Source organism: Eupeodes corollae, chromosome 1 (assembly GCF_945859685.1).
Source record: "Eupeodes corollae chromosome 1, idEupCoro1.1, whole genome shotgun sequence".
NCBI lineage: Eukaryota > Metazoa > Arthropoda > Insecta > Diptera > Syrphidae > Eupeodes > Eupeodes corollae.
In genome coordinates this window covers 78436153-78449470 of record NC_079147.1, presented here as the reverse complement: position 1 = coordinate 78449470, position 13318 = coordinate 78436153, and the positions used below count along the sequence as shown (strand labels likewise).

At 35.9% G+C, this 13318-nt stretch overlaps 1 protein-coding gene across 3 annotated transcripts in view; it reads left to right on the top strand.

Annotated features, from left to right (window-relative positions):
- Positions 1-13318, top strand: part of LOC129938358 (probable E3 ubiquitin-protein ligase MGRN1) — a 138806-nt gene that overhangs the window by 30842 nt on the left and 94646 nt on the right. For 2 of the 3 annotated variants that reach the window (XM_056045857.1, XM_056045858.1), the window contains exon 7: positions 2606-2731. The exons of the other annotated variant lie outside the window; for it this stretch is intronic. In XM_056045857.1, coding sequence (XP_055901832.1) covers positions 2606-2731 — 126 coding nt within the window. The remainder of the gene's footprint in view (positions 1-2605; positions 2732-13318) is intronic. 3 annotated transcript variants of the gene reach the window in all.

Sequence of the window (13318 nt, the reverse complement as noted above, 5' to 3'; positions counted from 1 at the left end):
TTGTTGACGATGGCCTTTAGACGTTCACATATTACGGCAGAGAAGATTTTGTTAGCGATGTTAAGTAGACTGATGCCTCTATAGTTGGTGCAGTTTTGAGGGTCTCCTTTTTGCAGGATCGGGCAAACAATACTGAGGTTTCATTCATCGGGCATGCTTTTTTTGACTATATATTACAGATAAGTTGGTGCATGCTCCTAACCAACTTATCTCCAGCTGCTTTAAACAGCTCGGCATTCAAGCCATCTGCCCCAGGGGCTTTATTAGACTTCAGCTTAGATATGGCAATATTTACTTCGTCTAAGTCGGGAGGACGGGATTGTTGGCTTTTTTCGTCTATGTTGAATGGATCATCCTGCCTAGCAGCGGAATTCAGTTCGGGTTCGCCGTTATACAGTCTGCAGAAGTGGTCCTTCCATATCCTCAGCATTGACTGCGACTCCACTATGATGTTTCCATTTTTGTCTTTGCAGCCTTCGGTTCTAGGTTTATGTACCTGTGAATTTCGTTTCACCTGTTCATAAAACTTTTGAACCTCATTCCTGCTTTTATGCCTCTCAACATCTTCGACCGTTCGCTTCTCATGCCCTCTCTTTTTCCTTCTGAGAAGTCGGAGTTCCTCTCGCCTCTTCTGCTCATTGAGCTCATGAGCAGCTCTCGTCCTTTTAAGCAGCGCCGGCCGCTTGTCCGAACTGTTGTTTGTTTGGCTGCATTTGCCTGCCGAAATTCCTCATCGAACTAGAGGTTCCTTGTTAGTGGCTGCTTTAAACCCAGCACATCAGAGGTGGCTACTCTGATTGCATCTTGGCAATGTTGCCACTAGTTTTCGATACATTGTGTTGACGGCAGAGAACTTCGAGAGAGGTTACTTGTAACTCGGTCGGAGAAGCATTTGGTGATCTCTTGCGATTGTAGCCGTTCGACGTTCTTCTCACAGCATCTACCTGTTTTGCCTTGGGTCTGGAAACCCGAAGTGCTACTTTGGCTACAACGACGTAGTGGTCGTTAGCTCCTCGAAAAGTTCGGACATCCATTATGCTGGAAGCGTGTCTGGCGTCAATCGCAATATGGTCAATCTGGTTGACTGTAGATTGATCTGTAGAAATCCAAGTTCCTTTGTGGATGTTGAGGTGTGGAAAACGCGTACTGGCTACTATGATGTTTCGCCCCGCAGTAAAATATATGAGCCAAAATCCGTTGTCTGAAATTTTGTCGTGCAGGCTGTTTTTTCCCGATTATTCCACCAAAGAAGTCTTCTGATTACGCCTACAACTCGCTAATCTTAAATATGGTTTCCGCAGACCTGTAGGTGGCCACGTTTTTTCTTAAGAGGTGGCTTGTTTATATTTTTGGAAAACCACTTAAAATTAGTCACATCCGGAAGCCCTCGACTTTCTGATTTCGAACATGTAGATGACAGACGTCCCGAAGGACGTCTCTGAAAATGCGTTTATTTTGGTGATTTTGGTAGATCGATCGTGTTCTAAAGCACTTGACTTTCTAAATTCGAATATGTACTCGTACATGGCAGGTGTTTAGATGACAGCATTCTTTAGACACACGCTTTATCTTTAGATAACAGACGAAGCCCAATACAATATATCGGAATCGAAAGCCCTTTTTTTTCAAGTTTGTCTAAACTTAAATAAAATAAATAAATTAGGTGGCGCAACAGTCAGTAGAGAACCACGGCCTAGTGACTTACAACTCTAAACCATTCCTGTGTGCGAGTAATTGAAGAGATGGAGGGGGCCTACAATTTATATGCCGAATCCGAACGGCTAATTTTCAGAAAGCACTGAAAGAATTACTGACAAGAATTACTCTTGGAGAATTTGTCAATTCCTCGCAAGAGGCAGTACCCGTGAATAAAACTTAAGGTGTCACAGGCAGGGATCGAACCCAAGACCTCTCGCATGACAGTCCAACGACGCCTGAAATTTGGAATGTAACTGTCAGAAGCGGACTAAGACCTCAGCTCACGGTGAATAACTTTTTAGAGACGATATTAAAACGAATTTGAAAAACTTAATTTAAGAAGGCTGGAAACATAGAGTGCAACGTCCGTAGTTAGTAAGTATATAAAATTAGAACTTATAGTTCGGACAACGATACAGTGGATTTAATATATCCAAATGATAGGTATAAACTTGTGTATATTAACCAAGTCTATAATGACGTAGGTTTTCATTAAAAAATAACCTTTGTTCAAAAATATGCTTCATTTGATTCACCATTCCAGCTCATTCTCAATTTCATAAACCTTGTCAAGTTTTAAAGAGTTCCATGTTAATTTTAATTTATTGTAAGTTTTATCCTACACTTAATTTTATTTCTAACAATTGTTTTTATTTTTACGTTTCTTTGTTTTTTTTCCCTTCCCTCATATTTTACATCTACAACAGCACAAATTAATAAAATACTAAGGCTTAGTTGATTTTTTGTTAAAAACAAATGGAAACCAAAGTTGTATTTTTAAAAATAGTTCTTAACCGCGAGCTAAAGTGTAACAAGCTAATTTTTATTGATTGCGCTAAAATTCCAAAAATGTATTGCTCTTTGAACAAAAGAATCAAAAACACCTTTATTGTATTATTGCTTGTAGAGAAAAAATCGGCCTGCGCTATCGGCTGATGGTGATGGGAATATATTAGCTGGCGCTGAAGATTCCGATTATTATACACCCGAAGATCCACATACGACTATACTAAGTCCGCTGTGCCCAGAAAAAGTATGGGTCTGAATAATTGTAATCCTTATTATTTAGATTTTTGTTTTTTTTTTGTTTGATTTAATTTTTTTTTAATTTTGGTTTTCCAAATCTATGTTGTAAATCTAGAGGAGTGGTAATATTAAATTTAAAAGATTTATATTTTTTTTATTGAAACAAAAAAAAAAGAAAAGAAATGTTTTACATAGCTGCTATAAGCAATCTTAAAATTTTATTCATTTAAATCATTTTTGGGTGTGTAAATATTTTTAATTTTTTCAAATAGAATGGAATGATGAAAAAAGAAGTGTATATATTTTTTTTATATAACAATATAGTTTATTTTTTTCTTTTTGTACATAAGCACATAAGTTTTAACTTTTATTTTTAATCATATAATAAACCAAAACTAAATAACAGATAAAGCTTGGTAATAGGGTACCTACATATATTTTGTTTATAAATGAAAGTTAAGTTAATGGTTTAAAATAAACTTAGGATTTTGTTTAGTTGTTATTTTTTTATATAAATAAGACAGGTCAAATTTTTATTTATAAACAAAAACGAGTGTCTTTGCAATTAGGTTAATATCAATTCATTTTATTATTAGTACCTCATAAATAGGCTCATGTAAACAACCTGCTTTTAGGGTAAATTACGAAGACTCAAAAGGTGAGAATTTAAAAATGTTCTTCAACATGAAACGTAAGTATTTGTTTTTTTTTTTAGTTAAAAATCACATATTTTTGTTTAATTGTATGATAATTTGTTGTTAAAAGAAATCTAACAAACATGTGTACGTACATGGCTGACAATCTATGTTGAGCATTTAGAATTTGTTGGTGTAAATGTTTCTATTTTTGTCTTAAATGTTTTTATTTTTAAGTCACTCATCTTTTTTTGAAAATCCGGATTTGCAAAATTTATGGGAATATTCATAAGACTTACAGAATTTGAAGGTAGGGTAAGGTTTGTTGAAATTTACATACATTCCCTTTAACCTTACCACATTTCTCCACTTTGGCGGAATATTTCAAAAAATTAACATCTCTGCAGATAATTGAAACGCTTAAAAGATAAATGACTTAAGCGACATTTTCAAACATTTGAGTTAACAACATTTTTTTATAAAAATATTTAACATTATGTATGTAGGATTCTTCACTCAAAGACGTTTTTCTTTTATTTCAAATTCAATTTATATAAGTTGTTTTTATTAAAGAAATTAATTAAAGTTTAAATTATAAATATATAATAGACGTGATCACCGCTACTGCTTCACGTCAACTGGCATTTTCTTTTTTGGGCTGCTGCAACTGGCTGCATCTTCTTATAATAGTTGTCTCTTTTTCTTGTTTGCTTGTAATGTTTGTTTTCATCTTCACATGTATGTGGGATTCACTTCCCACAGTTCATTAGTTATAGTAAGTAAAACACCTTGTTTGTTTTTAATGTTTTAATTGGCTCAATTAATTTGTCAAACAAAAGAAACACTCAATGATATAGGTAAAACTATTAATATAATTGTTCAATTACACAAGAAAAACATAAATACTTCTGCTGGGCGAACAAACGGACCGCGCACTCGACTTATCCCTCGGGCTGATTCTTTATATCTAACTCTTCCGCTTTTCGCATTTTCTTTCGCCCTGTCTGTATTGTCTCGTACCAGTGTTGTCGTTTTATGTATTTCGTTCGTTTTGTCCAGTGCTGCCGTTTTGGGATCCTACATGTATGTATGTATAATTTAAAATCAATAAAACTCGGGAAGTATAGCTTAGGTATTATTTTTTATTCATCGCAAATAGTTTTTGAGATTTTAACATTTTTTTGCGCATAACACCTTCATCCAGGATTTTTTTTTGGATTTAATTGATTTTTTTTTTAAAAAGGTGTTTAATGGGATTTTGAAAGGCTGCGGTTTTGTTTTTGTTTTTTTATTCTTAACCTTCTCAAGGTCCTGCTGAAATTGCAAGAAAATAAAACTGCGAATAAAGTTTTTAGAGCAAATAAAACTTTCCTTTTTTGATGTTCCTTAAAAATTCTGCAATAAATTTATTTGATAAATACATACATATGAAGGTAGTACAAAAAATATATTTTTTTTATTACCTTGGTTAACAATCCAATAATATTTGTACTTTTGTCCGAAGAAGAAAAAGCATGTCATAAAAATATAGGGTACGTTCAAAATCTTTTTGCCCATGGGGCAATCAGATGCAATCATGCAGGGTTGGCAAAGGAAGGCGGTTGTCCATCCTTCGCGGACAGATGGCGTTAACATTACCGCCCCTAGTAAGCTGACTGCAATCTGCATCTGCCTTACTTCCTTGCTCTCTGCTGGTAACGTCCAAGACCACCAGTTTCACTGCAGGTCGTTCGTACAGACCAAATTGGGTTTGAATCTTTGCTCTGCGTACCTGTCCATCTTTAGCAATCACCACATCTACAACACGTCCATCTGGCCAACATTTTCTCGGCAGATAATTGTCCACTATGACGACCAAATCGCCCTTAGCGATTGGTTTAACTTTACTAAACCATTTCGGCCTTCGATTAAGAGTGGGCAGAAATGGCTTTCACCCATTTCTTCCAAAAATGTTCAGCTAAAATTTGTGATTGTTTCCAGTTCTTTCTGAAGTCAAAATTTTGTACATCACAGGGTGGTTTTGAACCGTTTGAAGCTGAATCTACCGATATAAATGTTAAATGCTTTGAGTTTATAACATACTCAACTTCAATAAGGGGACAAGGCAAGCTTTCATCTCCGACTTTTCTTAAGGAAAGTATTTGGTAAAGTACGGTTTTTATTGATCGTACCAGCCTTTCCCATGCACCTTCCATCTGGGGAGCGGACGCACACTGGGGCAAGATACCCCAAAAACCGGAATTAATTCAGAAGATGGGTCTGCCTTACTGAAAACATTCTTTTTATTTTAAACTAATAGGAAAACTAAAATTGAGTTTTAGAATTATGCTTTGATGCTTATTACCGACTGCGTAATAGTGTTTTTGTAGCTATCCGTGTATCTATTTTTGTCCGCTCGTAACTTCTCAACCACTGTACCGATTTTAACAAGTGATACGGCATTGGATTCGGCTTAACGGCACGAGTAACAAGGAGTACCTACTTGAATTTTTTTAAGGTCAAAATGGCGGATCTTAGGCGGTAAATAGTTATTTTAGGAATGTATATTCGAGGGTCCGTTAAGCCGATTTTTAAAAATTATACCTCATTGGATTTGTCTTGATGACGCGAAGAAAACTAAGTACATGAAATTCTTGAAATTTTTTTTTTTTAATAATTTGTGTCATAGTTTTTTTTATGAAATAACTGAAACAATTTTTCAAAAATCATGAAAACCACTTCTATTTACATTTGTTGCTTAATTTCTAAGTATATTAATTTAAACTAAAAGTCATTTTCGTCAGACTCAATTTCATCGTCGCTGATAACAATGTTAGAGTTTTCATCATTAAAAACATTTGGAGCAATAATTAAGTTAAATACTTCTTTAGGAAATGTTTTGACGGTTTTTTTAGGCATTTGCCTTAAGCTGGTTATTAAGGGGTCAGATGTGATGAGCAATAAATTTAAAACATCTTCATTGCACTTTTTTCTAGAACATTTCCTCGAAAAATGTTCACGATATGTTTTAAAATCCTTATTTCTTGCTTCCTGTGCTTCTTCCGTCAATTGACCTAGATTTGTAGATAGATTAAGCTTTAAGATTATGTAACTTACAAATTTTATTAAAATAATACCTATTGGAAGAAGTGCATAATGAACGACATCAGGGCCGTGGATTAAAAGCTTGTGAACTGTAGGAGGCATATAATACCATGGAAAATATTTGGCAGTGTCAAGTGTGAAAGCTCTGAAATTATCAATATATATATCATAGCCACTTGAAATTGCTACTAATATGGAATGCATCTTCTCGATTAATAATTTATCGACACCCAGGATTTCAGATGCGACTCCCTCGTTGCTAAAAAAACGTCTAGCAGTGTTGCCATCATTGGAATTTCCAAAACCTGGCTTGGGTTGATCTACAATCAAACCCATTTGATTTCTAATTTTTTTTGGATTTGAACTTTATTGGCAGCAACTATGTCCTTATCTTCCTTACAAATTTTCCATTTTTTTATTGGAAGCCTATAAGCAATAAGTAAGAGACACTCAAAAGATCGAATCCAGCAATGCAGTACGGACAATCCAAACTGCAATGCACTCGGATTGTAAGGTCTCAACAACAGCTTTTCGATTTCGTTGAAGTCCTTTGAACTAGCACCGCAAATATAACAGCGCTGAGAAGAGGTTGTATTTGTAAGGGCATTGCACACTTTTCCGTCCACCATGGTAAAAATCAGTTTGTGGGAAACTTCAACAACTTTTTCCTCGATGTTAATTATAGAACGACATAAAGCCTGAATTAGAGTATCAACTCGATGCTTCTCAGCTTCCGATACTTGTGTAGATTCCTTTTTATATTCGAATTTTATTGGGCGACAATATCTGGTTGATGACGATCTCGGATTTTGCCACACAACGATTTTTTTAGAGGAACATTCGCAAACAAGTTGGATGGGAACTACCGAAGTTATAAAAACACTGGAATCATCAGCTTCCATTCCAACAAAGTTCTGCTTGTAAGAACTATGGCCGGAACTCCCATCGAATCCCCACTTGCAGATCAAACACAAATTTCGAAGTTGTTCCTCATTTAAAGTTAGTATAACTTCTTTTTGAGCCAAAATCAAACGATCTACAGTATGATCCATTAATGCCTGCAATGTTACCTCTGCTGAACTATCAGTCACATGCATTTCTTCTTTTTTCGGATAGCACATTTTTTTTTGCATTTTGCACTACTTTGTAGGAAGGAGACCTTTCAGGGTCTTTTGCTCTAATAATATTATATTGATGCCTCGTTAACTTGGCCTCTACCATTACTGAAAGTGCTTCCTCACCTGACATCTTTCGTGTGCGGTGCCGTTCCTTACGAAATGCATTTTGATAATAAATCGCTCGCCGAGGTGAACGTACCACTTCGTTAACTAATTTTGCAGCAGCTGGATGACCTTCAGCTCTCAAATTGAGTTTTGTTGCGAAGCCTAGCTGAGAAGTTGACATCTCTTTTCGAATATTTTTCGTCTTGATCCTTTTACTTCTGTCGGTACTTTCTTTGAAAGATTTTTTTGGTCGACCAACTTTACATGGGGCTACTGGATCCAAAATTTTAAAGCTTATTGGTGTAAGCAACCAAGATTCGTTTATTTTCTTGAATCTGATTTCGTTTCGATTACATTTTAACCACTTTTTTTAAATACAGCTCCAAAAACGGACAAAGAATGCTGGAGCTCCTTAGCATCAACATTGTGTCTAACTTCGAGGTGTTCCGCTAAAAATTTTAATTTTGTTTTCTGTGTTTGGAGCCCTGAATCTCTCATGAGCTCATACAACTCCATGCGAGTATAAAATAACTGTTTAAATGTGAACCTACACAAGAAATTAAAAAAAAAAAAAACATTCAAAATTTTCTGAGCTACTCTACTAAAGAAATCTCAATTAAAAAAAATGGTGTACATATGAGCACCGGATTCTTTTTTCTCACAATACAAGAGACATTAAACTATTTTTACAAAAAAAAAATCTCGACATAGAAACGTCTAGAAACCTACTTTTACTCTAACTATACGTAAAATATGCCCTTAATTAAATATATCACATTATTTATATTCCATTTATATTGAACAAATAAAAATAGAAACTTAAAATATAATTAGAAATAAAGTACATACTTGAAACTATTGATTCCATATTGTTTTTTAGTTTTCACGTTATTAAAATATATATTAATAAAGGCAAACTGATAACACTACTAACTTAACACTTGTCTTAAGAGTGAATGAAATTTGACTTACATTTAGAATTACGGAGTAAAAAAAATACTTATAAATATAACTGTTTAAGCTAATGAAAGCTTAGAATGTGTGCTAACGGGAAAACTAGTTTTTATTTTCATCTCTTACAATTTTTTTTTTAGTTTATTCCGATTCCTTCATATGAGTGGGCCCACTGTGGGAAGGTGGGTTAAACTTTCACTTAAATTCTGATGTTATGAACTCATTAGCAACTTGCCCCAAGTCAACATTTTTCAACTCTTCTCGGAGCACTTTCTCCGCGCCTCTAAAATGTCTCCCTTTGTCACTATATATTTCCAGCGGTGTACCAAGACGAGCGATGAAATTCCTCAGACACTCTCTATGTGCTCCGCTCGAAATAAATGGTGTTTTCCCCGCGTTTCTTTTCAAGATATTAATATCTCCAAATAGATTTTTTATTGGCATTGTCGATAAAGAAGCAGTTAAAACCTTTTTATTGCTGTAGACGATATAACAATACGACCAATTCCAAAGTCACAGCTGTTGCTACAATTTCGGTAGCAACCAAATCAAAAACCTTTGTGAACGGGCTAAATGAAACACAACGCAGTTCTATTGCCAGGTTACAAAACTTAGTTTTTGAGTTAATACAGTTGTTAAATTTTAATTTTATCATATATTTTAAGTAGGTTTTGTTTTACAATTTTAGAAAGCAAATCTTAATGTACCTCGTAGCCGATCGAATGGCAAAAAAAGAATATTCTCGAATCTAGTAAATTTTTTGAAAGAAAGACAAAACTAAGATGGCCGATCTATTCCTGTTTTGAGTGGCGCCATCAGCAAGTTCGCCTTGGAACTACTGATGATGACTTAAGTTGCGGACGCATCGTCTTTAACAACAGCTTTTAAGATTTTGCTTCTGCTGTTCAATAAGACTTAGTGCTTTCGTACTTCCACTTCTTGGAGTCTCGTCAACCATCTGTTCCAGGCGTCTGAAAATTCTTGCGGTATGGTTTCATCCCATCCGATGCCCGTTCTCCAGATGTCTTGCAGCAACGTCTTCATATAAACTGTAAAGAAGTTCAAAAATCCCAGTGGGTCAAAGACTGACATCCGAAGCCTTAACAGTTGTCTCTTCGTAGGCATTTTCTCTCCCCTTAGAACCTCTCCGCTTGCCTTTGTATACTTAAGGTTGAATGTAAAGGAATTACTACTTGTCTGCCACCACATACCGAGAACCTTTTCAGCTTCCACAACTTGTTCCACTGTTTTTCCGGCTTGAAAAGAGTTATCTGCAGTGCCAGCTTCTCCTAAGGCATCAATGACTTCTTTTGAATTCAAAACCCAGTTTCGGGTTTTGTAAGTTTCAGGCGGAAAATCGAATTTATTCACAGTTCGTACATTTCGAAGCGAGTATCGATGGGTGTTCTTATCTTTGGGAGCAACTTGCAGATCCAAATGTTGAGAATCTTTCTCAACTCGAATAGTCCCATCTGTCCACCTGAGACACAATTCTGATTTTGCGCCCTGAACTCCGATAGCCTGAAGAATTCCTGTTTCAGTCAGAGTCGGACCTGATCCATCATCTAAGAACGCATAAACGTCTATTGAAGATTCTGAAGGATTGTTCATATGTGAACTCTAGCCAGAAACCTCTATCGTTGCTACTATACCCTTGACCTCAAGTAAAAAATGTATGAGCGTTTCAATTTTATTTGGATTTACCGGCGGCTGGCGCAGCACTTACTTTAGCCACGAGAATGTTTAAAATATGCTCTGGACGCCCAAACACCATCTTGAGAGACTTACATAATCTAGTGCTTTTTCTTTTAAGGACCGCTGCAGCCGAAGGAGATTCTCTTCATTTGTAAGTCCACATAACATGGTTGATTTTTCAAAGCTGCTATAGAATAGAGGCCACTCTTCTGGCCGAAAGTGGCCATGGGTGTAACTAAGTACACACCTTGCTGCGGCAAATTTTGCCCGACGCCTTGTTCTTTGCTTAGCTCATACCTATTATCCGCCCTACCGCCTATGCCTAAACCCGCACCTAAGCCATCTTCTGCCTGCCCTACTACACTGCCCTGCATTAACCTAACTTCGGATTCGCTTTTAAGTGAAAGTATTTAAAACTTTTTCTTTAAATACCTAAGTTGAATTTCCCTCTCTTCTACTAGAAGCATCAGCTCTAATTTCACGGAACTTTGTGCCTTTGAAGTCCAACTCATACCAGTAACTTGTTCTGTACCTACCTCATGGGTTGCTGTTGTCGCGATTGTGTTCTTATTCTTATCGCCTTCCGCATTATATTCCTTTTGCTGTTTCGTTGACTCCAACGCAGTTGAAGTGGTACCAGTGGTCACATGCATCGCACTGTACCATGGTTTTGGTGCCCTTATAGTTACACAGGGTTCAGCTGCTTCCAGAGAGCTGCTTTGCGCCATCGTATATTACTGGAGTTATTATAATTCAGGTTATTAATAGGGTAAAGTTGTCTTCCACTTGTCGCGCCACAAGATTTTTTAAGGAAATGTCGCCGACTTCCCTGGCGACTGAAAATACGGCTTCTCAAGCTTTATTAGAATTTCTCTTTAAAACAAAAGCTTGTTGTAGTTCGAAAGACTTTAAAAACCTTTCTTTAAAAAAGTAATAATAAATAGAGTTCATTTTGTTTAAATAATTTTTAACTTACTCTTGGTCTGCCGTGGCTGCTGCTCGTGATTTCTGTTCCCTTTGTGCCATTTACAAATACAAAATGGCTTCTTAAAATGTTCGCACATTCCAGAACGATGAGTGCGTTCAGAGTCAGTTAAAACAAGCAACATTCATCGGAGACCAAGAGCAAGTTCACACGAGGTTGGATGATGGTTCACACGGGCGTTGGTAACGACAAACTTCTAACTGTGCGAGCTGTGTACCTCTGGCATCCTTCATTGCATCCTGATATACATGTGGGGTTCAAGCTCCTTCTGTCTAGGGGTTCTTTATTTTACTCAAATAAAACACTACTTTATATTTAATGAAATAGATTGTACTTTAATTAATAACTTTAAACAGAGCAAAAACTTCGAAGGGTCTTGTCCTCTTGACGGATGGATTGCGAATGCGTGACGGCTCTTTGTGTTCTCTCCTGCCGACACTATATACAGATACAGAATACGAAAGGATAGAAATAAAAGGGACGCTAGTTCTCTTTTGTTATGTCTGTCCGTTTATTAAGTGGTCGGTTCTGTCTCGTTCGTCTGTTGGAGTAGGGTGATGTGTCGAGGTTTGGCCAATCCCACATTACATATATGTATATATAAATGCAAATAAAGTCGACACTTTACCTTGATGGTTGGATAATTAATTCCCTTTTAGTTTGTGGCACACCAAATGTAATTTTTTTTAAACACAAATTTACGAAAAAAAAACTTTAACATTTATTTAGCAAAAATAATTAGAATATTTAACTTATTGTTCACGAATTTACTTTTTGTCATATGACTGACTGCTCTTTATTAGAGGATGTTTCTCTCCGGCTAATATATTTGAAAAAAGTCTAGGCTTCCTAGCCAACCTGCGGACTACCCATTTTCATATATTAGAGAAAAGCTCCTATCCGTTGATGGTTCTCCAATTCACCAACACACGAATCCCAGTTTTTATCTATCGCTTTTGCAGAAGTGCGGATTGGTCTCTTGCATACTATAGGGAAACCCGGTTTCGGTAAGTTATGAATACACCCATTCAAGTGTTCGTAAATCTCGTTTGTCTGCATAATGCAGTGACAAGCATTTCCTTATGGACGTCCAGTCCTCGTCTGGTATGTTGTAAGCAATTAAAGCAGTGTACGCTTCATCTGTAATTTTTTGTCTTATAGACCTTATAATGGCCCTATAAAGTGGCTTTTTCTTAATAACCTTATAATCTTCTAAAACGTTTTCAACTGATTTGACCCACGAAGCGTATTTTGTCGGGTCACCATTAAAGAGTCGTATTTCTTTAACAGGATCGGGAATTCTATTTTGGGGTTGCAAATCCGCTTCAGAAGTTGGTCTGGCCAAAACTTCCTGTTGTTCAATTAAGAACTGGGATTGCGTTTGCATCTGCAGGAATTGCCTTTGCAGATCAGTTGTTGCTTTAATTGAAGCATTAATTGAGCCAGTAAGGTTCATAATATCAGCTTTTAGCAAATCAACAGTTGATTCTAGTGACATGTTTAATTATCTTTTTTTCTTTTCTTTAACAATATATGTGTTTTAGTTTTGTAATTAACATTTCCAGTAATACTCTTATTTATAATAATATAATGATATAAGATGATTTCACCCAATTTCCATTTAGGTCCAGTAATGTGCTGATAACACTGTTCCTTTAGAGATTTTCCACTGATTTTCCTTTATTTTATTATTAATAAACCCTATTAAGATTTGAAAACCAAGCTATTCGCTTGACCAAACCCCAATTTCTCCCGTTTGTTTGTGATTTTTTTTGTCACGCACTACTAATGGTTCGGCGAAATGGTACGGTTGTAACTAGTATCTTTCGAAAACTTAGATTAGCTTAAGGCTCTACACGTTGGGCGCCAGTTAAATTAAATGTTTTATTATTTAATTTTTAAAAAAGTTTTATTAATTTTTACAGCTAATTAGATGTTAGCCGGAGTATCGGATTTTAAGAACTAACTTATACAAACTGAAAAATATTCTCTGTGACTTAAAATCTAGAGTAAAAATA